This window comes from Salmo trutta, chromosome 19 (genome assembly GCF_901001165.1).
Source record: "Salmo trutta chromosome 19, fSalTru1.1, whole genome shotgun sequence".
NCBI classification, from domain to species: Eukaryota; Metazoa; Chordata; class Actinopteri; order Salmoniformes; family Salmonidae; genus Salmo; species Salmo trutta.
The window spans coordinates 9,737,598-9,762,009 of record NC_042975.1 but is presented as its reverse complement, the minus strand read 5'-3'; the positions used below and the strand labels follow the sequence as shown (position 1 = coordinate 9,762,009).

At 41.6% G+C, this 24,412-nt stretch overlaps 2 protein-coding genes across 2 annotated transcripts; one reads left to right on the top strand and one right to left on the bottom strand.

The window, feature by feature from the left end:
- Window positions 1-2,732: 2,732 nt before the first annotated feature.
- On the top strand, window positions 2,733-7,846 carry LOC115153965 (stanniocalcin-2). The gene is made up of 4 exons (XM_029699696.1): window positions 2,733-3,036; window positions 4,140-4,282; window positions 5,127-5,338; window positions 5,471-7,846. Exons 1-4 carry the CDS (start codon window positions 2,892-2,894, stop codon window positions 5,835-5,837), a joined length of 867 nt encoding a protein of 288 aa, XP_029555556.1. The 5' UTR covers window positions 2,733-2,891; the 3' UTR covers window positions 5,838-7,846.
- Window positions 7,847-9,703: 1,857 nt separating this feature from the next.
- Window positions 9,704-13,183, bottom strand: LOC115153964 (vesicle transport protein SEC20-like). Its single transcript, XM_029699695.1, has 6 exons — window positions 13,054-13,183; window positions 12,741-12,833; window positions 12,559-12,650; window positions 12,354-12,458; window positions 12,029-12,147; window positions 9,704-11,555 (listed from the first exon to the last, which is right to left on the bottom strand). Exons 1-6 carry the CDS (start codon window positions 13,135-13,137, stop codon window positions 11,359-11,361), a joined length of 690 nt encoding a protein of 229 aa, XP_029555555.1. The 5' UTR covers window positions 13,138-13,183; the 3' UTR covers window positions 9,704-11,358.
- Window positions 13,184-24,412: the final 11,229 nt, after the last annotated feature.

Sequence of the window (24,412 nt, the reverse complement as noted above, 5' to 3'; positions counted from 1 at the left end):
GGCATATATCACTCCTCACCTCTCCACAATAGCTAATGTGTGGTGAGAGTTCTGGTACAAAAAAAATGGTCATTGTCCATCACTAAGATGTGTGCTACACATTGATGGTGGATGAGGTGAGTTCCCCCTACTATGTAAGGTGCTTTGAGTACCTCAGTTGGTACAATAGTGCTAGATATAAATCCAATAAATTATGAATTATAATTATTTGTTTACGATCACATACGTCTCTCTATTATGCGTAGGAATACTTGGGAACAGATTAACAAAATTAAAATCACTTTGAGCTGATTTCCTGGTGTTTTTACAGTCTTTTATGTCCAACAATGAAATATTTGTTTTTTTAGCTCAGAAAAAGAGAGGGTTTGTTTCTCTATGTGGTTAGGTCAGGGTGTGGGGTGGGCATTCTATGTGTTGTATTTCTTTGTGTTGGGCCGAGTATGGTTCCTAACCAGAGGCAGCTGTCTATCGTTGTCTCTGATTAGGAACCATATTTAGGCAGCCTGTTTTTTCTTTCGGTTTTGTGGGTAGTTGTTTTCTGTTTAGTTGTAAGTGCCTGGCGGAACTGTCTGCTGTCATTTTTTGTTTAATTTCTAAAGTGTCCATTCTTTCATTAAACTACAAGATGAACATATTCCACGCTGCACCTTGGTCTACTCATTTTGACGCCTGTGACAGCCATATACATTTGAACTCAGTTTTTCACAATTCCTGACATTTAATCCTAGTAAAAATTCCCTGTCTTAGGTCAGTTAGGATCACCACTTTATTTTAAGAATGTGAAATGTCAGAATAATAGTGGAGATAATGATTTATTTCAGCTTTTTTCTTTCATCACATTCCCAGTGGGTCAGAAGTTTACATACACTCAATTCGTATATGGTAGCATTGCCTTTAAATTGTTTAACTTGGGTCAAACATTTCAGATAGCCTTCCACAAGCTTCCGACAATAACTTGGGTGAATTTTGGCCCATTCCTCCTGACAGAGCTGGTGTAACAGAGTCAGGTTTCTAGGCCTCCTTGCTCGCACAAGCTTTTTCAGTTCTGCCCACACATTTTCTATAGGATTGAGGTCAGGGCTTTGTGATGGCCCCACTCCAATACCTTGACTTTGTCCTTAAGCCATTTTGCCACAACTTTGGAAGTATGCTTGGGGTCATTGTCCATTTGGAAGACCCATTTGTGGCCAAGCTTTAACTTCCTGACTGATGTCTTGAGATGTTGCTTCAAAATATCTACATAATTTTCCTGCCTCATGATGCCATCTATTTTGTGAAGTGCACCAGTCCCTCCTGCAGCAAAGCACCCCCACAACATGATGCTGCCACCCCCGTGCTTCACGGTTGGGATGGTGTTCTTCGGCTTGCAAGCCTCCCCCTTTTTCCTCCAAACATAATTATGGTCATTATGGCCAAACCATTCTATTTTTGTTTCATCGGGACATTTCTCCAAAAAGTATGATCGTTGTCCCCATGTGCAGTTGCAAAATGTAGTCTGGGTTTTTTGTCCTTTTTGGAGCAGTGGCTTCTTCCTTGCTGAGCGGCCTTTCAGGTTATGTCGATATAGGACTCGTTTTACTGTGGATATAGATACTTTTGTACCCATTTTCTCCAGCATCATCACAAGGTCCTTTGCTGTTGTTCTGGGATTGATTTGCACTTTTCTCACCAAAGTGCGTTCATCTCTAGGAGACAGAACGTCAACTTAGTGTATGTAAACTTTTGACCCACTGGAATTGTGATACAGTGAATTATAAATGAAATAATCTGTCTGTAAACAATTGTTGGAAAAATGACTTGTGTCATGCACAAAGTAGATATCCTAACCGACTTGCCATAACTATAGTTTGTTAACAAGAAATTTGTGGAGTGGTTGAAAAACAAGTTTTAATGACTCCAACCTAAGTGTATGTACACTTCTGACTTCAACTGTATATATGTGGGTGATAATATTATTGGTGTGTGTGTGTGTTTGCTTGTGTGCAGTGCATTGTAAGAATTGTAAATCCCTTGTAAAAGGCTATGGAGTTTTAAATGTGCATATACTGGTATTTTAGTGCCACCTATCAGTTGTAGCTGTGGATGCTACATCCGTCTATGGCTGAGCTGAGTGGGGTGTCATTTTGTCAGATATGCTATCGCTTGTGTGTCTTGCTTACATTGATATTTACATTTGGTGAACATTTTTGTAAATGTCACTGTGGTTGTTGGAGCTATCTGTTGTATGGGGAACGTGGGCTTCATCAAGGTTTATTTGTGAATAAATCTGGCTTTAATAATAGCCAGTGACTACCCATCCATCGACCTCACCACAAGTCACTCCTGGCAGTCCATAAGCATCTATTTTACATTTCTCTGGGTATGTACAAATTATTCTAACATTTTATTCTGTGTTTTTCAAATGCCACCTCAGCAACAGCAATTACTTAAAAATACTAAACATGAATAACAACAAATGATTCAGAAGTTGAACCAAAAGAAAAAAACCTAACCCCACCCTTGCTTTTGTATTCTTACAGAGAATAATTAAAAAACATCACGATATCAATGCAGCACTGCGTTGTGGTAACATGCCACTAATTGCTTCTAATTATTCAGTACAGGATAGGCGAATATTTAATTGAGCGCACGCCCTTTAAACTTGGTGGTGGATGCCTGCCACTGTGATTGGTCGGCAGCCACGAATGACAGCACCTGCTTAGCTACTTAATCAAAACTGACAAGAGTTGAGGGAGATATAGGAAGCATCATACCCTCTCCGTACTCACTCGCGACATTAATGCGCGGTTCCATACACGTATATACGGCAAAGTTATCAAGTTGAACTTAATTCAAAAGTAATATTTTTCTAAATTTCTTTTTTGTTGTTGTTGGAGTGCGTAATAGTGCAAATGGAGATGCTACTTACGTTTTCTTTAGTGCTCTTTTTAATAGCGTTTCAGCAATTATTGGCGACAGATCCAATCGAATTTCACGAAATCTCTCAAGACAAACATTTGAACCAGCAGAAAAGACGACTCTCACTGCAAAACACAGGTAAGTGAATGCTGCTATGTATTGCATGTCTAAAAAAATTAATGCGGATTATAATTTAAACAGGTGAAGTTAAACTCAGAATTCATTTATTTTTTTTAACAAATTCTTTCACGTTGTCATAAAATGCCATTGTGATTTTTGGCTCATGTCTTTTGAGGTAATTTTAGTCTCATGTGGAATAGTTTATTTCAATGTGAATTAAACTGTCTTTTTACAAAATTGTGACCCCCCCGAAATTGCCTGTGGTCGAAATGTGGTTTTATCATAGTCTCTTCCTACGCAGGTACCCAGTGATCTCTAATTCTGTCACTTCACTGTAATTCCATACGCCTAGTGGCCAGCTCTTATCCAAACACCTTCCTGTTCAAATGCCAACACAAGCTCTGACAGCAAACTGTTTTTACCCCCGGCGCAGGCACACACCAGCGGGAATATGATAACAACACTTTAGAAATTGTAGCGTTGTTATGATACATTTGCATGTCTTCGATTATTTTATTTGCGCCCTATATGACCTATAAGCAGTTTTGCTAAGAAACATAAATGTCAAGGTTGTGTAGACTACAAAGAAATTATTATTGCTTTTATATATTTTTAACTTTTTTTGCTATTGGATTTTTTTTTTTAAACGGGCAAATTGCCATTTCATTTGTGCGCTATTATGCATTAAATGGAAGCCCATGTTTTATTTCTCGATCAAAGCTGTTATGACACTATTAGCAATGCATTAATGTACTTCTGCGTATCCCCTGTGTTTATGTAATCACCGATGCAAAGCCACATGGCGTCAGGCACTCGAACGGTCCCAGCATTCCATCTTCCTAGTCATCAACACTGGTCTAACCCTATTGCAACTGTGAAATCCATTTGCTTAATTAGCTACTAAATCATGGACATTAACTTTTTTAATCTCTACTGTATTTGGAACTTGATCATTATTTATTGAAAGTTTCAGTAAAATGTAGGGAACTTTTTTTCTCATCCCCCTAGCAACCACCAAATTGGCACCAGGTCAACTTCTGCATTATTATTATTATTAAAAATCTACTGTTCCACTGTAGTTTTCCCTTCTAAAGAGACAACTAACATGTTCCCTCCATCAGCGGAGATCCAGCACTGTCTGGTGAATGCTGGGGATGTGGGCTGTGGCATGTTCGAATGCTTCAACAACAACTCGTGTGAAATCCAAGGCCTACATGACATCTGTATGACATTTCTGCACAATGCCGGCAAGTTTGACTCCCAGGTATATCCCAATTCTTCCAAACCTCCCAACTAACCTTTTGGATTGAGTGTGCTTCTATTGTAGAGGGTCAAAGAAAGTGACTATCCCCATGCCCTACTACAGCCTACGTACAGTACATGCTTTATGGAGCTGTATAAACATGTGTTGTGCTATAACTGATAAGCATAACACAATTTGAAAGTTGCCACTTCAGATGTGTAGCTGTGACGATTATTGAATTTTGGGTTACGAATATTTGTCATGCAAATTGCCAGTTATTGTCATAATTGCTGAGTGTTTTGAACTCATAATGCATCTTTGTAAATGAGCTACAACATACCTAGCATTGGGCCAGTAACCAATAGGTCGCTGGTTTGAATTCCCGAGCCAGCAAGGTGGAAAAATCTGCTGTTCTGCCCTTGTGCAAGACCGTTAACCTCTAACAACAAATGCTCCCTGGGCGAGGATGTGTTCTCCCCCCCCCCCCACACACACACACCTCTCTGGGTTAAATGTGAAAGACATTTTGGTTGAATGCATTGTGCAACTGACTAGGTATTCCCAATACAGCTTTGGGGACACCCGTCTCAAACGAGATTTGACCACTTGGAACTTTCGGAAATTAAGCTTCTCGACTGTGCCGTTCTGCTCAAAACTATTACCGACTTTAGCATCTTCATGTAAAAATTAAACTGCTATTGGGTGAACTATATCTACTTGAAAATAAAGTTTAATCCCCCCCACTAAAATAAATGTAAGGGGATATGACGATTACAACTTTAGTTCAAGGTTATTGTCCATAATTGTCAGCTATACTATTGTGCCAGCCTTAAGGTGATGTCAACTGTTATGTTGCATTCTGAAGGGGAAGTCCTTCATCAAGGATGCCCTGAAGTGCATGGCCCACGGCCTGAGGCACCGGTTCAGCTGTGTGAGCAGGAAGTGCCTGGCGGTGAACGAGATGGTGTTCCAGCTGCAGAGAGAGTGCTACGTCAAACACAACCTTTGTTCTGCTGTCAGGGAGAACGTTAACGTCATGGTGGAGATGATCCACTTCCAGGACCTCTTCCCTAAAGGGTGAGCATGAGGCATTTCATACTAAACCCCTTCAGTGTAGTACGTTTTAATGGTCCAGAGTCCACATGCTCCGAATTCAATTACTGTAGTAATCTGCATTCAGAAATATAATTGTTCCTCTTCCTATGTCAGGCCTCATGTGGAGCTGGTGAACATCCTGCTGGGCTGTGGCGAGGAGGTGAGGACGGCCATAGCACGGAGAATGAGGATGCAGTGTGAGCAGAACTGGGGGGCCCTGTGTGGCAGCCTGAGCCTGTGCTCCCTGGGCCACTCAGATGACCCCCAACACATCACTGTCCCTCCCGCCACTCTGCAGGGCAGGACCACACTGCCCCCTGCTGGCCAGCTCTCCCTCCCCAACACCGAACAGGACCAACCAAGAACAGACAAGGGGAGCCTTCACCCCTCTGAGAGACTCAGTCAGAATCCCCTGGATGACGCCACAGACCCTGGGCTCGCTGTGCCCAGTCAAGCACCCGGTACTGCCGTCCAGGGGTGAAAAAGCACAAGGTCCCTAGCCTGAACACACAACAGATTAGCCCCTAACCTCTGACCCATGTTTCCCCTGAAACAACCCCACTACAGATGACCTCTGACCCCCTTCCCCTCAAACAACCCCACTACAGACTCCCTCTGACCCCCCCCTTCCCCTCAAACAACCCCACTACAGATGACCTCTGACCCCCTTTCCCCTCAAACCCCCTTTCCCCTCAAACAACCCCACTACAGACGACCTCTGACCCCCCCCTTTCCCCTCAAACAACCCCACTACAGACGACCTCTGTTGTAAACAAGGAAGAGTAATGACCCTGTACCATGCTTCTCCATTCCTACTCTCCTAAATGGTACAGGTGAAAGGGTATGTTTGGTAAAACGTAGATTTAAGGCCTTGTTTTTCAGTAGTTCCTTTAATTGTTTAAATTACAAGTGATATTCAAAACATATTTTAAAGTAACATTTATTTCATTTGATTCCTTTTTAAAAGTAAATCATGGGCATATCAAACTTCCAGTATAAACAATTGATACATATCCAGATATTAGTTCAGTAAAGATTTAAGAGCTTGTCACAGCAAGGACTCTATTGGAGCTGGTTGGAAGTCGTCTTGCATTTATTCCCAAAGTTGTGTTTGCAATATTCTAGGTTTAGCTAGACACTGACTTGGTATTACACGCTCCAAGTTATGACTTTATAGTTTGATAAAATAGGTTTTAAAGAGACAATACACTTAATTAAACCCACATCTTGGATGGCTGAACTGTTCCAGGTCCTATTTTATAGGTATCCAGAAGATGAGTTAAATTATAAGTAAACGGTCTGTTGTGTTTTACATTCTGTCAACTAGTTTCAATACTGCAGTTGTTTTAACTAAATACTAGAGCTACTGTAAATTAACTTGTGTAGCGCATAGGTGCTTACGCAAGCTGTTAATGTTTCTGCTGAAACTATTTTATTTGCAGTACAAAAGTGAATCGTATAACTCAATGTCACTTCAACTCTGCAAAGAGAAGTCCATTACTGGACCATATGATGCATTGTGTGTGATTACTCATCACAAGTAACAACTTGGCTGACAAGTGGCCCTTCTACCACAATCAGGAAAGCTCATTAAAAAAATCTCACAACCATTAACTTTGAAACATGGTAATGCACGTTCACTCAAAGGCAAACATCAGGAAACCTCAGGTGTTATAATAAAACAATGAGACCCATCAAAATGTATTAGTTAAATGGAATGTGAGTCTTAAGACTGTTCTCACTGAGGCCTTCGCTAATATGTATCTGGGTCTACTGCAATGTATTTCAACTTGTTTCTTTTTTTTTTTTACACAGGATGACCACAGAATGTCTTGTCAAACATTTTCAAATCTGACAGTTTGAATGTTTTTCCTAGCTTTTGATCCAAATAGCTAGCTTGTTCTATAGTAACCTCATCAATAGTACGCCAAGGAACCTACCTCGCCTCTCACCAGTCATGCCAGCTCTAGAGATGTTTAATACTGGACACATTCAGAGAACATTGAACTGGTATGAATACAGGACACTCTGCTATCTCACACATTCATTATTTTTACACTCATTTTGTACAGTTGGCTTGTATGATGTAGATTTTCTTTTGGTATGTGTAAGATGAGCATCAACTGCCCTCTACACAACTTCTGTCAGTACGATCAGCTACATGTAATCAAGTGGATGACTGCATTCACATAGACTCTGTACTTGAAAACAGCAACTTATTTCTTACGAAGTTTGTTTGTACTCTGATTCAATGTCTGTTTAAGTATTTAACTTTTATTTATTTTGACTACTTTTCTTAAGCTATGCATTACCTTTTTTGTTATTTGTGGTTTAGGGTTAGGCCTTGATACAAGCAAACTACTTTTTTTTTATACATTTCATTTATTTTGGACATTAAACATTTCTGATACTTTGCCAATTGAAATCTAGGACAATGCATTGTAATCATTTTATAATCATATTGTTGAATAAAAAAACTAACAAATTCTACTAGTTGGCTTGAGTGCAAATTGTTAAATATAACTCTGTTCTGCTCACGTCAACGTGTCAATCAACAAACGTAAGAGTTGTATCGCGTCAATATTGTGAAATTTGCCAAATCAAATATACATAAACATCTGTCCATAATACTGTTGCTTACTGCCATCTACTGGTAATAAACGACACATTGGAGGAATCCAAAATGGACACTTTTCAGACAGATCAAGATTTACTGAGGGACTGGTCACCCTCAAGTTGTCTACTTTTTTTTTTAAGTGCACCCCCCTCCCCAAAATATTCATGACCCCCCCCCCCCTATTAAATGTCTTGAACACCCTCAGACTTAACTCATGTTTACGACCACAACCGTAGCGACCCGGTTTATGAATATCGACTTCTGTGCCACAGTCGCTGCCGCTGCGGGCCTGAGGGTTTGCCGATCACAGATGAGAACTCTCCCTGGAGCCTGTTTCATTACACTACGATCAGAGCCGGCTGCAGACAATGATCAGCTAGGGGGTTAATCAGATTTATAGTTATAAAATATATGCAACATTTTCCAAGTTTCTCTGCACCACCCAATAATAAACAAAGCATACCGACTTCGGACACTTCAATATCATGGTTTGCGTTTTCAACACCATAATAGACCATGTTAATCTTAAACAGAAAATACGTCCCTCTACACCTTGTAAATTTACCCAGTATCGAAGGCTTGGTTGACATTTTCCGAATGTCAAACTTTTTGGTGTTTTGTAACATGTCGCTTTCGTTCAATTGACCGATGCACAGTTTGGATTGATTTTATTTGTCAGTTAAAAATAGGGATTATTTTAGAAGTGACTTGGATTGCAAAAAATTGGGAATTTCTATTGTAGTCCCTTTATTTTATTTTACATATACAATAATACTGAACAAAAACAAATGTAATGCAACAATTTCAAAGATTTTGACTGAGTTAAGTAAATCAGTCAATTGAAAGAAATTAGGCCCTATTCTATGGATTAAACATGATTTGGGCAGGGTTGCAGCCATCGGCCTTGGAGGGCCCAGGCCCACCCACTGGGGAGACTGGCCCAGCCAATCAGAATGACTTTTAACCCACAAAAGGGATTTATTACAGACAAATATCCCACTGTTGAAGAAGCTGGGTGTGGAGGTCCTGGGCTGGCTTGCTTACATGTGGTCTGCGGTTGAGGCAACAGCTCTGGTGGACATTCCTACAGTTAGCATGCCAATTGCAAGCTCTCTCAACTTGAGACATCTGTGACATTGTTGCGTGACAAAACGACACATTTTAAAGTGACCTTTTATTGTCCCCAGCACAAGGTGCACCTATGTAATGATCATGCTGTTAAATCAATTTCTTTATCCCACACCTGTTAGAAGGATGGATTATCTTGGCAAAAGAGAACTGCTCACTAACATGGATGTAAACAAATTTGAGCACAACATTTGAGAGAAATAAGCTTTTTGTGCGTATGGAACATTTCTGGAATCTTTTATTTCAGCTCATGAAACATGGGACCAACACTACATGTTGCTTTGTGTTCAGCAGAGATAGACACATTACATATGTTTTTGTCTCTATCAACCTCCAGATACGTATAAGGGGAGAGTTTAAGTACAATTCTTACAAGCTTGTTTGGGTGGAAGCTTATTCTTTAGATGTTTGGGGCTGCTGATGAATCATGATGTGAAGGCATATTCAATGTGACACTGGACTAGCGAGTTGCCACAGTCTTTAGGGTGTCTATAGCTAGGTTTCCTTCCAATTGGCGGCAGATTTGTGAATATTCAAAAATCTTCATAAAAACAATATGCCATTTCAGTTTCCATTAGGAAAAATTGGCACCGGACAACATGACAGGGAAAATTTTCATTTACTGGACAAATGACAAATGTAATGGACATCCATATGCATTCAGATCCAACACAGCTAGCACATCAATAAATGAGGGATGTTTGCCAAATGAGACACATTTACATGTCCTTAGAAACAGCCTATAACAAATGACAAAAACCCTATTCCTTCTGTTTCGATGTGTAGCATATGCAAACATTTATAGCCTATTATTTGGGGGGATTCCTAAAACAATAATTGTCCACCTCAGAGTTCAGGTCTCAGAGATTTGAGCACTACATGTATCAGGGCACTGCATGCAAAGACCTACAGGCTTAGTTGTCTACTGTAGGATATTCATATTTTAATAAATATATATAGCCTATATATAAACAAAGAGAAGCTTAGGCCTAACCCCAGAGAGATGGAGATATGTCGGTGGCATGCTAAGACACCGACATGCATTTCTTAATGTCAGATGGCTACTGCATATGCGATACATACAGAAGGAGGGTCATTTGTTAATTTATCGTTATATTTTGTATAAAGATAAGCATTATATTATAGGAGTAACTTTGGTAGGTCTGAAACTTCCTCAAGTTCAACTGTTATTTGGAGCACCAGTGCGCACTGCCTTCATCTCGTAGGCCTGCAGTAGCTAAAGCTTAATAATAGCCACACCAAACCTTTACGTTTCTAAACTTTATTAGGGTAAATGTATATCTGTTCCTAAGTCATGTGAAAGTGGAGACAGATCTTTTAGCTAGCTAGCAATAATTAGAGATTTAAGAAACATTTGTTTATTCAAAATGTAAAACGGTTGATTCTTTTATACAATAAGTAGTCTATCTCACAACAATTTGCTAATTTCATGTGTTTTGGGAACACTATTCCAACAGCAATACAGATCTACAGTAACCATTTCCTTCTTACTGTATATGGACTAAGGCCAGGGTGTACATTCCAGGTCTACTGTACAGTAACAATAAGTAGGGTAATGGGATAAAAACATAAAATAAAAAAGTGTCCCTGCCAGCTATGAGCCCTAAAACAAGGTCATTCCTCTGTGGTATAGATAGATAATGCATGTCAGTCTGACCACAGCTCTGTAGACAGTCTGACCACAGCTCTGTAGACAGTCTGACCACAGCTCTGCAGACAGTCTGACCACAGCTCTGCAGACAGTCTGACCACAGCTCTGCAGACAGTCTGACCACAGCTCTGCAGACAGTCTGACCACAGCTCTGCAGACAGTCTGACCACAGCTCTGTAGACAGTCTGACCACAGCTCTGTAGACAGTCAGACAAAGTTCTGGGCCAGTAACCGAAAGGTTGCTAGATCGAATCCCTGAGCTGACAAGGTAAAAATCTGTTGTTCTGCCCCTGAACAAGGCAGTTAACCCACTGTTCCTAGGCCATCATTGTAAATAAGAATTTGTTCTTAACTTAATTGCCTAGTTAAATAAAGGTTAAATAAAATAAAAAATAAAACAGTCTGACACAGTTTTGTAGACAGTCTGGGGAAGGTGCATAATGGAAATGCACAAGACAGTATGGCAAGAAAAACCCATTGAAAGGTTAGAAAGGCATGCCTGCAGTTATATTACAGACGTAGTTTTGGACAGAAATATCAAGGGACAAAAAAAAATTAAGAACAGAAAACTGCTCAGAATTTTCTCTAAATGAATGGGAACAGCCTTTTTTTCAAAATGTACAAGACAGTTGCTAAAAACAAAGCTACTGCTAGAAAGATTAGTAGTTTGTCAGTCAATTCTCGTCTGTTATATTTTGAGATCAGTTTCCTTCCCAAATGTATGGTTCCTGTCATGGCTTTGAACTCTTCATCCGTTTCCAGGACTGTTCTTGAAGACGTAGCTACATACAGGAGAAAATGTGTACATAATGACTCATTTATCCTAGATTAATAAGAGTGTTGCTGGCATGAATTACAATACGTGCTGGAAATGCAAAGTGTTCTAGACTAGTGGACAAAGCCTAGCACCAACAGGGATACTGCCAAAGGGACTAGGATATGTGAATATTTGTGTGCTCACTTTCCTGCAATTTTTGTATTGTACTATAGTGTATTGACTTTGTGTATTTTGTATGTGAACATTACAACATGAATTTTCAGATAAATGGACAATAAACTTATCATATCTTATATTTGTTTGGTTGTAGGTTCGATTCCCGGGACCACCCATACGTAAAAATGTATGCAAGTATGACTTAAGTCGCTTTGGATAAAAGCATCTGCAAAATGGCATGTATTATTATAGGTCTGCAAGCCCTAACCATTGGCACCCATTTTGTGACTGTTCTCCCTTCCCGAATGAGTAGTCTCTTACCCAGAGTGCCGATGGTCTCCTCGCTCTGCGACACCGACTGAGCCATCATACGACTGATGCTCATCAGGCTCTCTGTGATGTCACCGGATGTCTGGACCAAACTCTCCTTAGTTGCTTTTCTGAGAGGACACACTGCAATTAATTCCAATGCAATTCCAACTATCTCTCCCTGTCACAGGGGTATTTTTCCACTTGCACGTTAATATGTTTCTTGAAAAAGTGCAGAAGAAAGCTGTGAAGAATGAGGATTGCAGGAATAAGAAACTGGACATATAAATAGAGGGTTAATAAAGCAGCAATGCCTGAAGAGAAGAACACCACGCACCGTTGTCGCACAGTGGAGTCTCCACCATACAACAGCTCATCTTTCTCAAGGTTGTCAATGGACAGTTTACATGCCAGGTTTGCCTTCCTCCAAGCTGTCTGGTTACTGTAGAGGGAATATTTGGAAAATATTTAGTTAAGGAATTCCAAGAGGAATTGTGAGATCAATGACATTTTAAATAGGAATCTGGATTCCAGTCTCATACCTCAGCATCTGTCTACGACTACTCTCTGTCTCACTCAAGATGGCTTGTTTTTCTGTTTCTCTGTCTTGTTCCTTGGCCATTTGCTCCATATTCTGTGAATTTAATGTATAGTTCAGAAGAGTTTTATCTAGCTGATCACAATGAATGCGATGTAAATTAAACTAATACATTGAATTACGTACCTGGATTCTCAGTCGCAGCTGATTGAATCTCTCTTTTACTTCGGAGTTGAAATCCATCAACACACTTTGTGGCCCCGGACATTCTCTAATGTCCTAAGCAAGATAAGGTACATATCTTCTTTTTTTTAACTGACCATTCAATATAATCCACATTTGTTTATTAGTTTATTGCATCGCTTTCTCTCCACAATTACAGTAACTAGCTAGGCTAGATTAGCTTGCCAAATGTACACTGACTTGTCCCCCAATCACAAATTGAAATTACACAAAATGAATAAAGAAAATATGTAAACAGTTATTAAGATATAGGTACCTGAATGAGAGCTTTAATTTCGAGATCATATTTGATTATTTCTTGTCCACAAATTCGGACGTGGACATCCTGGGAAGAGGCCATTTCTGTTGTTGTTGTACGGCAAACCACAAATCCAAAAAGCGCGTGCTACTTGAAGCGCGTTTTTAAATGAAAAGATTGGCTGTTCAATATAAATGAGTAATATCAATATAACTAATGAACACATCGTATTAAAAATATATATAGTATAAGCACCAGTGCATAGTCTATATATGAAAATGTACTTCTTTGAATAATCTTTTTTTTTTCTAGTGCATTTTGCTATTTGCCTCATGACTCCTGCATGCTTTGTTGACTACAAACTTTCTTTACCCAACCATGGGACAGACTATATTTGTTCCCACACTCGGGACTAATCCTGATAGATATCAGTCTGGTGTTTTCTGTAATGACCTTAGTGATCACTGTTTTATAGCCTGTGTTCGTAATGGCTTCTCAGTGAAATGTCCTGATTTGTCATAGACACTTGCTAAAAACTTTAATGAGCAAGCCTTCCTTCGTGAACTGGCCTCTGTAAAATGGTATAGAATCAGCTTGATCCCCTCTGATCCCCTTCTTTTTTTATATTTTCAGTGTTATTGTTAACAAACACACCCCATCAAGAAAATGAGAATTAAAAACAGGTTCAGCCCCTGGTTCGATTGTGATCTTGCAGAGTTACTCCACCTCAAGAAATGCATTTGGTGAAAGGCTCGGCACACGCATACTCTTGTTCAGGCAAATGAGAGATAAGTGCACTTAGGCTGTCCGGAAAGGCCAAAGTTAGTTACTTTAAGGACCTGTTCTCTCTCTGTGGGTCTAAGCCCAAGAAGTTCTGGAAAACGGTTAAATACCTGCAGAATAAACCCTCCTCCTCACAGCTGCCCATGTCCCTTAATGTTGATGTGGTTGTTACTGACAAGAAGCACATGGCTAAGCTCTTTAATCACCACTTCATTAAGTCAGGATTTCTATTTGACTCAGCCATGCCTCCTTACCCGTCCAACATTTCCTTATCTGCCACCCCTTCTATCCCCGATGCTTCTCCCTCTTTTCCCCCTGCCCCACTACAAAGTTTCTCCCTGCAGGCAGTCACGTAGTCCGGCGTGCTAAAGGAGCTCCTTAAACGTGACCCCAAAAAACCATATGGGTCAGATGGTTTAGACCCTTTCTTCTTTAAGGTTGCTGCCCCTATCATCGCCAAGCCTATCTCCGACCTTTTTAACCTGTCTCTCCTTTCAGCGGAGGTTCCCATTGCTTGGAAGGCAGCAACGGTTCGTCCTATATTTAAAGGGGGAGATCAAGCTGATCCTAACTGTTTTAGGCCTATTTCTATTTTGCCCTGTTTATCAAAAGTGTTGGAAAAACTTGTCAATAATCAACTGACTGGCTTTCTTGATGTCTATAGTATTCTCTCGGGTATGCAAACTGGTTTCCGCTCAGGTTATGGATGAGTCACTGCAACCTTAAAGGTCCTCAATGATGTCACCATTGCCCTTGATTCTAAGCAATGTGCTATTTTTATTGACTTGGCCAAAACCTTTGATACGGTAGACCATTCCATTCTTGTGGGCCGGCTAAGGAGTATTGGTGTCTCTGAGGGGTCTTTGGCCTGGTTTGCTAACTACCTCTCTCAAAGAGTGCAGTGTATAAAGTCAGAAAATCTGCTGTCTCAGCCACTGCCTGTCACCAAGGGAGTACCCCCAAGGCTCAATCCTAGGCCCCACGCTCTTCTCAGCTGGCCCCTTCCGGGATTTTGTGTTAAATGCTCTACAACAAAGCTTTCATAGTGGCCAATAAGCTTCCCTACTTTTAACCTTGTTCGGAACACCTCCAAAACAAAGGTCATGTGGTTTGGTAAGAAGAATGCCAATCTCCCCACAGGTGTGATTACTACCTCTGAGGGTTTAGCGCCTGAGGTGGTCACCTCATAAAAGTACTTGGGAGCAGTGGCAGATTAGGTATGGGCTACATGGGCAGCCGCGCAGGGCAGTATCTTTCCGGGGTTGGCATGGGGCACCATAACAAAAACATTTGCAATGGTAATATTTGCGCGATCAGTTTTCTGTCGCTCATTTGCACATCACGTCAATGATATCATGTCACCGTGTGGGACTGTGGGTCAATTAACCTTGTCAGAGTGGGCGCCCTGATTCTAGTTTGTGAGCTAAGCAGGCTACTGCCTGGGAAGGTCTCCCACTCAGAAGTACGAGATGGGGAGGGGGCGGGGGTAGGTTGACCTCGGGTCTCCCCACTGGAACCCGAGGTAGGTGGAGCGGGTGAATCTATCAAATAGTGCACCTCTAACTTTGTACAGTACTAATGCAATTAGTAAAATCCGTCACACTATGAAATACTACCAAATAAACCACAATTAATTCATAATACTGTGAATATATAGTTGCATTTTTTTCTGGTTTGTGCGAAAGAATAAGAATAATATAAAACCAGTCTGCACACCACCAAGGTGAATTTGTCACACTCTGACCTAGGAGAGCTGTGTTTTCTCTGTTTAGTTAGGTCAGGGTGTGATAGGTGGGTGGGCATTCTATGTTTTGTTTTCTATGTTTTGGCCGGGTATGGTTTCCAATCAGAGGCAGTTGTCTATCGTTGTCTCTGATTGGAAGCCATACTTAGGCAGCCTGTTTTTCCCTGTGTTTTTGTGGGATCTTGTTTTTGTGCAGCTGTGTGTGAGCAGCCCCAGAACGTCACGTTTGTTTCAGTTTTCACCTGTTTTCTTGTTAAGTTCGAGTTCACAAATAAAACATGTTGAACTACCGGCACGCTGCGCCTTTGCTAATTTATGACAGGGAATACGAAGATGGCACACGTGACAGAATTGGTTTAGTCTTGACTCTTGGTTGACAGTGTTGGGGGATGGGTAATGTATTGATGCTCGAGTGCCAAATCAACACAAATGGATAAGAAAAGGTCTAAGCCATCAGGTGTCCAGTTTAGGAAAAAGAGGATAGAAGAAGAGGAGAAACGCGCAAAAGATAAAGGTATGCAGCTATGTCATCTCTTTATGAGTATAATATTATGCATGTAATGAAATAGGCTAGTATGACACTTATGTTTGTTTGCCTGTGTTGCTTTCTATGCTATTACACATAGGGTGACAACATTCCGTTTTCTGTCCAACTAGCTTACCTAACATTGGATATACTTTCACACAGTTTCATCATGATAATGTCTGTAACCTGCAGGAAAACAATTACAACCTAACTAGCACATTATTGATTTGGTTAACTTTCACTGAGGTGACATCATAAAGGTTTTCTGTGATTGTATTGACTAGGTCCTGAGCTCAGTAAGGGGAATTTCCAATGCTGTAGGCTAACTTAAAAGACTTATGCTGATATTTTGTATCTTTTGTGATATATTGAGTATTTTGGGGTGTCTTATGCCTAGAATTAGCCAAGGAGTTTGTATGGTTCATTTGGTTCCTGTTCTGAAAGTTTGATAAATTGTGCATAATGACATGTATATTTAATTGTGCCACAAATGTATTTAGGGTGTCAACTTCATATACTGTATTTAACTGCAAACTCAGGGGCACTTCTGAAATATTTTGGAGCACCCTCTGACACTGGCCAGGAAGGAGCCATCCACCTCCTCAGCCACACAGGCCTCTTCACAAATGTTGTCTGAGCCTGAGGATGAGGATGAAGAACCATTTGCTTCCACTTCTATCCAGCAGGATTCTTCAGGTATGTTTGTGCGCACGCGCATGTGTTTGTGTGTGCATTCTTGCATAATATAAACAAAATAAATAATTTCCCTTTTGCAAAGTTTTAAGTTTCCATATTGTAGATAACAATGAGGATTTTATTATTACTGGGTATGTATGTGGGATGTTCCACCGCTATAAATACTGTGAATAACGTGTGTAAACTAATGCCCATGTGCTCTCCATTAGAAATACCTGTAGCAGCATCCCCACCACATCCTGCTGCTGAGGATGAACCACTGTCTACAGATCCTGTCTACAGACCCTGCTGACTGGCCTTCTGTTCTGACTGACAGAATTCAAACACAACTAGTTTGCAGAGGACCAAGTGAGGTACCACCTAACTTTGTTTTCCCAAGGAAGGAGAGTGATGGAAGTTGCCACCACCAGTATTTCAGGAAGACCTTGGTGAGTGGTAAAGAAAATCCCTAGAAGTTGGTTGGTGTATTCTTTTAAAGAAACAACAGCCTCTTCTGCTTCTAAGAAGAAAATGAACATTTAGCAAACTCAGGACTGACAGACTGAAAACATGCAAGTTCTTTGCTGACTTCACACGACAGCAGTCCAGAACACCAAAACTGCATGTAAACATGGAAAGAACTGGCAATGAGAATCAAAAAAGGGAAACAATTGATAAGCCCGAGATGGCACTTATGGAGGCTGAGAGGATAAGATGGAGAGAGGTGTTGACACGTCTGACTGCTATTGTCCAGTCTTTGTCTATTAGAAATCTGGCACTAAGGGGACACACAGAATCACTGTACTCTCCATCAAATGGAAATTTCCTCAAAGAGTTTGAACTGATGGCACAATTTGATCCAGTCATGAAAGAGCACCTTAACCGTGTCCAAAAAGGGACCTCGAGTCACACCACCAGCTACCTTGGCAACCAAATACAAAATGAACTCATTGATTTGTTGAGCAGCAAGGTCATTTCAATAATGGTGAGTGACATCAAGCTGGCACAATTCTTCTCTATCATTCTAGATTGCACCTCATGTCAACCACACTGAACAGTTGTCAGTTGTGATTAGAATTGTGTCACTGAAGGAGGAGCCCCGCGTAAAGTAACATTTTATGTTTTCTTTGGAGGCAGAGGAGTCCACGGGCCAACATTTGGCATCCCTGATTCTCAAAAGATTAGAGGAGCTAAAAATTCCTGTAGAGGACAGAGGACTGCAGAGGACAGCCTGATGATAATGACGCCAACATGAGAAGCAAAAACAAAGGTGTCCAAGCCAGACTCCTGGAAATGAATCCAAGAGCTCTATTTGTGCCATGTGGGGCTCAGACATTGAACCTGGATGTGGCTGATGCTGCTAAAAGTTATGTCGATAAACAGGTTACTTTGGCATCTTACACAACCTGGACACTTTGTTCTCAGCCACATGTGGACATCACTTGGGAGATGTGGACTGAGACAAGGTGGGAGAGGGAAGTTAAGAGTGTAGAGCCACTGAGGTATCATGCAGCAGCGGTGAGAGAGGCACTGATTGAGGTTAGGGATTAAACCAAAGACCCTGTGATAAAGATTGAGGCCCAGTCCTTGTCAGAGGAGGTGGGATCATACAGCTTCAGCATCTGTACAGTGGTGTGGTATAACATCTGGAGCCAGATACAACAGGTGAGCAAGCTGATGCAGTCTCCCAGTATGCATGTAGATGTTGCAGTCAGTCTTCTCAGAAAGACAGAGAGAGGTCTCATCGACTACAGGGCAACAGGCTTTATGACTGCACAAACGTCAGCTAAGGATATTTGCGAGGGTATGAATGTAGAGGCCGTTCTACAACAAAAAAGGCTGAGGTCCACAAAGTGGCACTTTTCATACAAATCATTTGATGAGCCTTTGAAGCTGGATGTGACATTTTTCAATGTTGTTGATGCTGCAACCTCAGCCCTTCAGGAAAGATTTTCCACATTGGAAAATGTGGGAGAGAAGTTTGGAGTGCTGTCAACCTTCCAAAGCCTCTCAAATAAGGAGCTGACAGAACACTGTGAGGCCCTTAGTGTGACACTGCACTATAAAGAACACTCAGACTTGGATGGCAGAGATCTTGCACAGGAACTGAAGAACTTGCCTGACTTGCCATCGAAGAACATGACCCTGCTTGAGCTGCTGATATTTATACATGAAAGGGAGCTCTCAGAAATGTATCCAAATTTGTGGACTGCTCTCAGAATTTGTCTTACTCTTCCAGTGACCGTAGCTGAACCAGAGAGTAGCTTTTCAAAGCTGAAGCTCATCAAATCCTACCTGAGGTCCAACATGTCACAGGAACGCCTTAGTGGCCTTGCTGTCATCAGTATTAACCATGCAATTACTGGGCAGATTTCTTATGATGATGATTATGACTTTGCGTCAAGGAAGGCAAGAAAGGTCAGGGTTTAGATGACAGCTGTGTCATTTAGTTTGTGTTTCTTGTTTGAAGTGCAATAGTGTAATAATCAGGTTCTCTTCTTTATAAGTGTGTTATTCTATTTGTGTATTTGTGTGATGTAGGATTTGTGCAATTTAGTTTAATTTGTGTGTTTTCTGTTAGCAATAGGGTAAGAGTGTAATAATTCAATTCTCTTTTTTATTTGTATTTATCTACTACAATTTGTTTCTATATGCCTTTCTTACTTCTTTTTGATATTTATGAGTCTTATTTTCGTTTTTTTATTTATATAGTTTTAAATGTTATGATTGTTTATTTGTGTTGTTCCAAATGTTTGAATAAAAATTACAGTTAGCCCAGGGAGCCATACAAGCTAGAACCCCCGCTGCTTGGGAGTATGGCTAGATGGTACTGTCCTTCTCTCAGCACATATCAAAGCTGCAGACTAAAGTTAAATCTAGACTTGGTTTCCTCTATTGTAATCGCTCCTCTTTCACCCCAGCTGCCAAACTAACCCTGATTCAGATGACCATCCTACCCATAATAGATTACAGATATGTCATTTATAGATCGGCAGGTAAAGGTGCTCTCGAGTGGCTAGATGTTCTTTACCATTCTGCCATCAGATTTGCCACCAATGCACCTTATAGGACACATCACTGAACTCCATACTCCTCTGTAAACTGGTCATCTCTGTATACCCGTCGCAAGACCCACTGGTTGATGCTTATTTATAAAACTCTCTTAGGCCTCACTCCCACCTGAGATATCTGAGATATCTACTGCAGCCCTCATCCTCCACATACAACACCTGTTCTGCCAGTCACATTCTGTTAAAGGTCCCCAAAGCACACACGTCCCTGGGTCACTGCTCTTTTCAGTTCGCTGCAACTTGTGACTGGAACGAGCTGCAACAAACACTCAAACTGGACAGTTTTATCTCAATCTCTTCATTCAAAGACTCAATCATGGACACTCTTACTGACAGTTGTGGCTGCTTTGTGTGATGTATTGTTGTCTCTACCTTCTTGCCCTTTGTGCTGTTGTCTGTGACCAATAATGTTTGTACCATGTTTTGTGCTGCTACCATGTTGTGTTGCTACCATGTTGTTGTTATGTTGTGTTGCTACCATGTTGTTGTCATGTTGTGTTGCTACCATGCTGTGTTGTCATGTGTTGCTGTCTTGCTATGTTGTTGTCTTAGGTCTCTCTTTATGTAGAGTTGTGTTGTCTCTCTTGTCGTGATGTGTGTTTTGTCCTATATTTTTATTTTTAATCCCAGCCCCCGTCCCCACAGGAGGCCTTTGCCTTTGGTAGGCCGTCATTGTAAATAAGAATTCGTTCTTAACTGACTTGCCTAGTTAAATAAAATAAAATCATCATGAATAGAAAAATAGATATAGAAATCCTATTGTTCTATAGGCCTATGTAATTCTAGGAAACAATGTAGAGTTGTAATAAGAATCAACTCCAAATCAAAGTTTATTTGTCACGTGCGCCTAATACAACAGATGTAGACCTTACAGTGAAATGCTTACTTACAGGCTCTAACCAACTGTGCAAAAAAGGTGTTAGGTGAACAATAGGTAAGTAAAGAAATAAAACAACAGTAAAAAGACAGGCTATATACAGTAGCGAGGCTATAAAAGTAGCGAGGCTACATACAGACACCGGTTAGTCAGGCTGATTGAGGTAGTATGTACATGTAGATATGGTTAAAGTGACTATGCATATATGATGAACAGAGAGTAGCAGTAGCGTAAAAGAGGGGTTGGCGGGTGGTAGGTGGCGGGACACAATGAAGATAGCCCGGTTAGCCAATGTGCGGGAGCACTGGTTGGTCAGCCCAATTGAGGTAGTATGTACATGAATGTATAGTTAAAGTGACTATGCATATATGATAAACAGAGAGTAGCAGCAGCGTAAAAGAGGGGTTGGGGGGGGGGGGGCACACAATGCAAATAGTCCGGGTAGCCATTTGATTACCTGTTCAGGAGTCTTATGGCTTGGGAGTAAAAACTGTTGAGAAGCCTTTTTGTCCTAGACTTGGCACTTTGGTACCGCTTGCCATGTGGTAGTAGAGAGAACAGTCCATGACTGGGGTGGCTGGGGTCTTTGACAATTTTTAGGGCCTTCCTCTGACACCGCCTGGTGTAGATGTCCTGGATGGCAGGCAGCTTAGCCCCAGTGATGTACTGGGCCGTACGCACTACCCTCAGTAGTGCCTTGCGGTCGTAGGCCGAGCAATTGCCGTACCAGGCAGTGATGCAACCAGTCAGGATGCTCTCGATGTTGCAGCTGTAGAACCTTTTGAGGATCTGAGGACCCATGCCAAATCTTTTTAGTTTCCTGAGGGGGAATAGGCTTTGTCGTGCCCTTTTCACGACTGTCTTCGTGTGTTTGGACCATTCTAGTTTGTTGGTGATGTGGACACCAAGGAACTTGAAGCTCTCAACCTGCTCCACTGCAGCCCCATCGATGAGATTGGGGGCGTGCTCGGTCCTCCTTTTCCTGTAGTCCACAATCATCTCCTTAGTCTTGGTTACGTTGAGGGATAGGTTGTTATTTTGGCACCACCCAGTCAGGTCTCTGTCCTCCTCCCTGTAGGCTGTCTCATCGTTGTCGGTGATCATCGGTGTCATCTGCAAACTTAATGATGGTGTTGGAGTTGTGCCTGGCCATGCAGTCGTGGGTGAACAGGGAGTACTGGAGGGGACTGAGCACGCACCCCTGGGGAGGCTCCAGTGTTGAGGATTAGCGTGGCAGATGTGTTGCTACCTACCCTCACCACCTGGGGGCGGCCCGTCAGGAAGTCCAGGATCCAGTTGTAGAGGGAGGTGTTTAGTCCCAGGATCCTTAGCTTAGTGATGAGCTTTGAGGGTACTATGGTGTTGAACGCTGAGTACCAGTACCGAAGGATTCATTGCTAATAATTACATTTTTTAGGGTTATCTAAATGTATGTATTACCATTAGTATGTTACCATAAGTATTTATATAGTCCTGCTACCAGTCACTTTTCAGCCCTGTTAACATGTACACGGAGTGTACAAAACATTAGGAACACCTTCCTAATATTGAGTTGCACCCACTTTTTCCCTCAGAACAGCCTCAATTCGTCAGGGCATGGACTCTACAAGGTGTTGAAAACATTCCACAGGGATGTTAGCAGTCATGGAAAAAGTACCCAATTCTCTCTAAAAGTAAAGATACCTTAATAGAAAATTACTCAAGTGAAAGTCACCGAGTAAAATACTTTGTTTTAAATATACTTAAGTATCAAAAGTTAAAGTAAAAGTATAATTTCAAATTCCTTTTAAGCAAACCAGAATGCATCATTTAAAAAATATACACTGCTCAAAAAAATAAAGGGACCACTTAAACAACACATCCTAGATCTGAATGAAAGAAATAATCTTATTAAATACTTTTTCTTTACATAGTTGAATGTGCTGACAACAAAATCACACAAAAATAATCAATGGAAATCCAATTTATCAACCCATGGAGGTCTGGATTTGGAGTCACACTCAAAATTAAAGTGGAAAACCACACTACAGGCTGATCCAACTTTGATGTAATGTCCTTAAAACAAGTCAAAATTAGGCTCATTAGTGTGTGTGGCCTCCACGTGCCTGTATGACCTCCCTACAATACCTGGGCATGCTCCTGATGAGGTGGCTGATGGTCTCCTGAGGGATCTCCTCCCAGACCTGGACTAAAGCATCCGCCAACTCCTGGACAGTCTGTTGTGCAACGTGGCGTTGGTGGATGGAGCGAGACATTACATTTACATTTTAGTCATTTAGCAGACGCCCTTATCCAGAGCAACTTACAGTAGTGAATGCATTCATTTCATACATTATTTTTGTGCTGGCCCCCCGTGGGAATCAAACCCACAACCCTGGTGTTGCAAACACCATGCTCTACCAACTGAGCTACAGGGAAGGCTGACATGATGTCCCAGATGTGCTCAATTGGATTCAGGTCTGGGGAACGAGCGGGCCAGTCCATAGCATCAATGCCTTCCTCTTGCAGGAACTGCTGACACACTCCAGCCACATGAGGTCTAGCATTGTCTTGCATTAGGAGGAACCCAGGGCCAACCGCACCAGCATATGGTCTCACAAGGGGTCTGAGGATCTCATCTCGGTACCTAATGGCAGTCAGGCTACCTCTGGCGAGCACATGGAGGGCTGTGCGATCCTCCAAAGAAATGCCACCCCACACCATGACTGACCCACCGCCAAACTGGTCATGCTGGAGGATGTTGCAGGCAGCAGAACGTTCTCCACAGCGTCTCCAGACTCTGTCACGTCTGTCACGTGCTCAGTGTGAACCTGCTTTCATCTGTGAAGAGCACAGGGCTCCAGTGGCGAATTTGCCTATCTTGGTGTTCTCTGGCAAATGCCAAACGTCCTGCACGGTGTTGGGCTGTAAGCACAACCCCCACCTGTGGACGTCGAGCCCTCATACCACCCTCATGGAGTCTGTTTCTGACCGTTTGAGCAAACACATGCACATTTGTGGCCTGCTGGAGGTCATTTTGCAGGGCTCTGGCAGTGCTCCTCCTGCTCCTCCTTGCACAAGGCGGAGGTAGCGGTCCTGCTGCTGGGTTGTTGCCCTCCAACGGCCTCCTCCACGTCTCCTGGTGTACTGGCCTGTCTCCTGGTAGCGCCTCCATGCTCTAGACACTACGCTGACAGACACAGCAAACCTTCTTGCCACAGCTCGCATTGATGTGCCGCACTACTTAAGCCACTTGTGTGGGTTGTAGACTCCGTCTCATGCTACCACTAGAGTGAAAGCACCGCCAGCATTGAAAAGTGACCAAAACATCAGCCAGGAAGCATAGGAACTGAGAAGTGGTCTGTGGTCTCCACCTGCAGAACCAGTCCTTTATTGGGGGTGTCTTGCTAATTGCCTATAATTTCCACCTGTTGTCTATTCCATTTGCACAACAGCATGTGAAATTTATTGTCAATCAGTGTTGCTTCCTAAGTGGACAGTTTGATTTCACAGAAGTGTGATTGACTTGGAGTTACATTGTGTTGTTTAAGTGTTCCCTTTATTTTTTTGAGCAGTATATATATATTTACGGATAGCCAGGGGCATGTTTCAACACTCAGACATAATTTACATATGAAGCATGTGTTTAGTGAGTATAAGTTTCTATCTGCATTTTTGCAAATAGAACCAGATAGAAACTTCTAGTCCCAAGCTGTAGATGT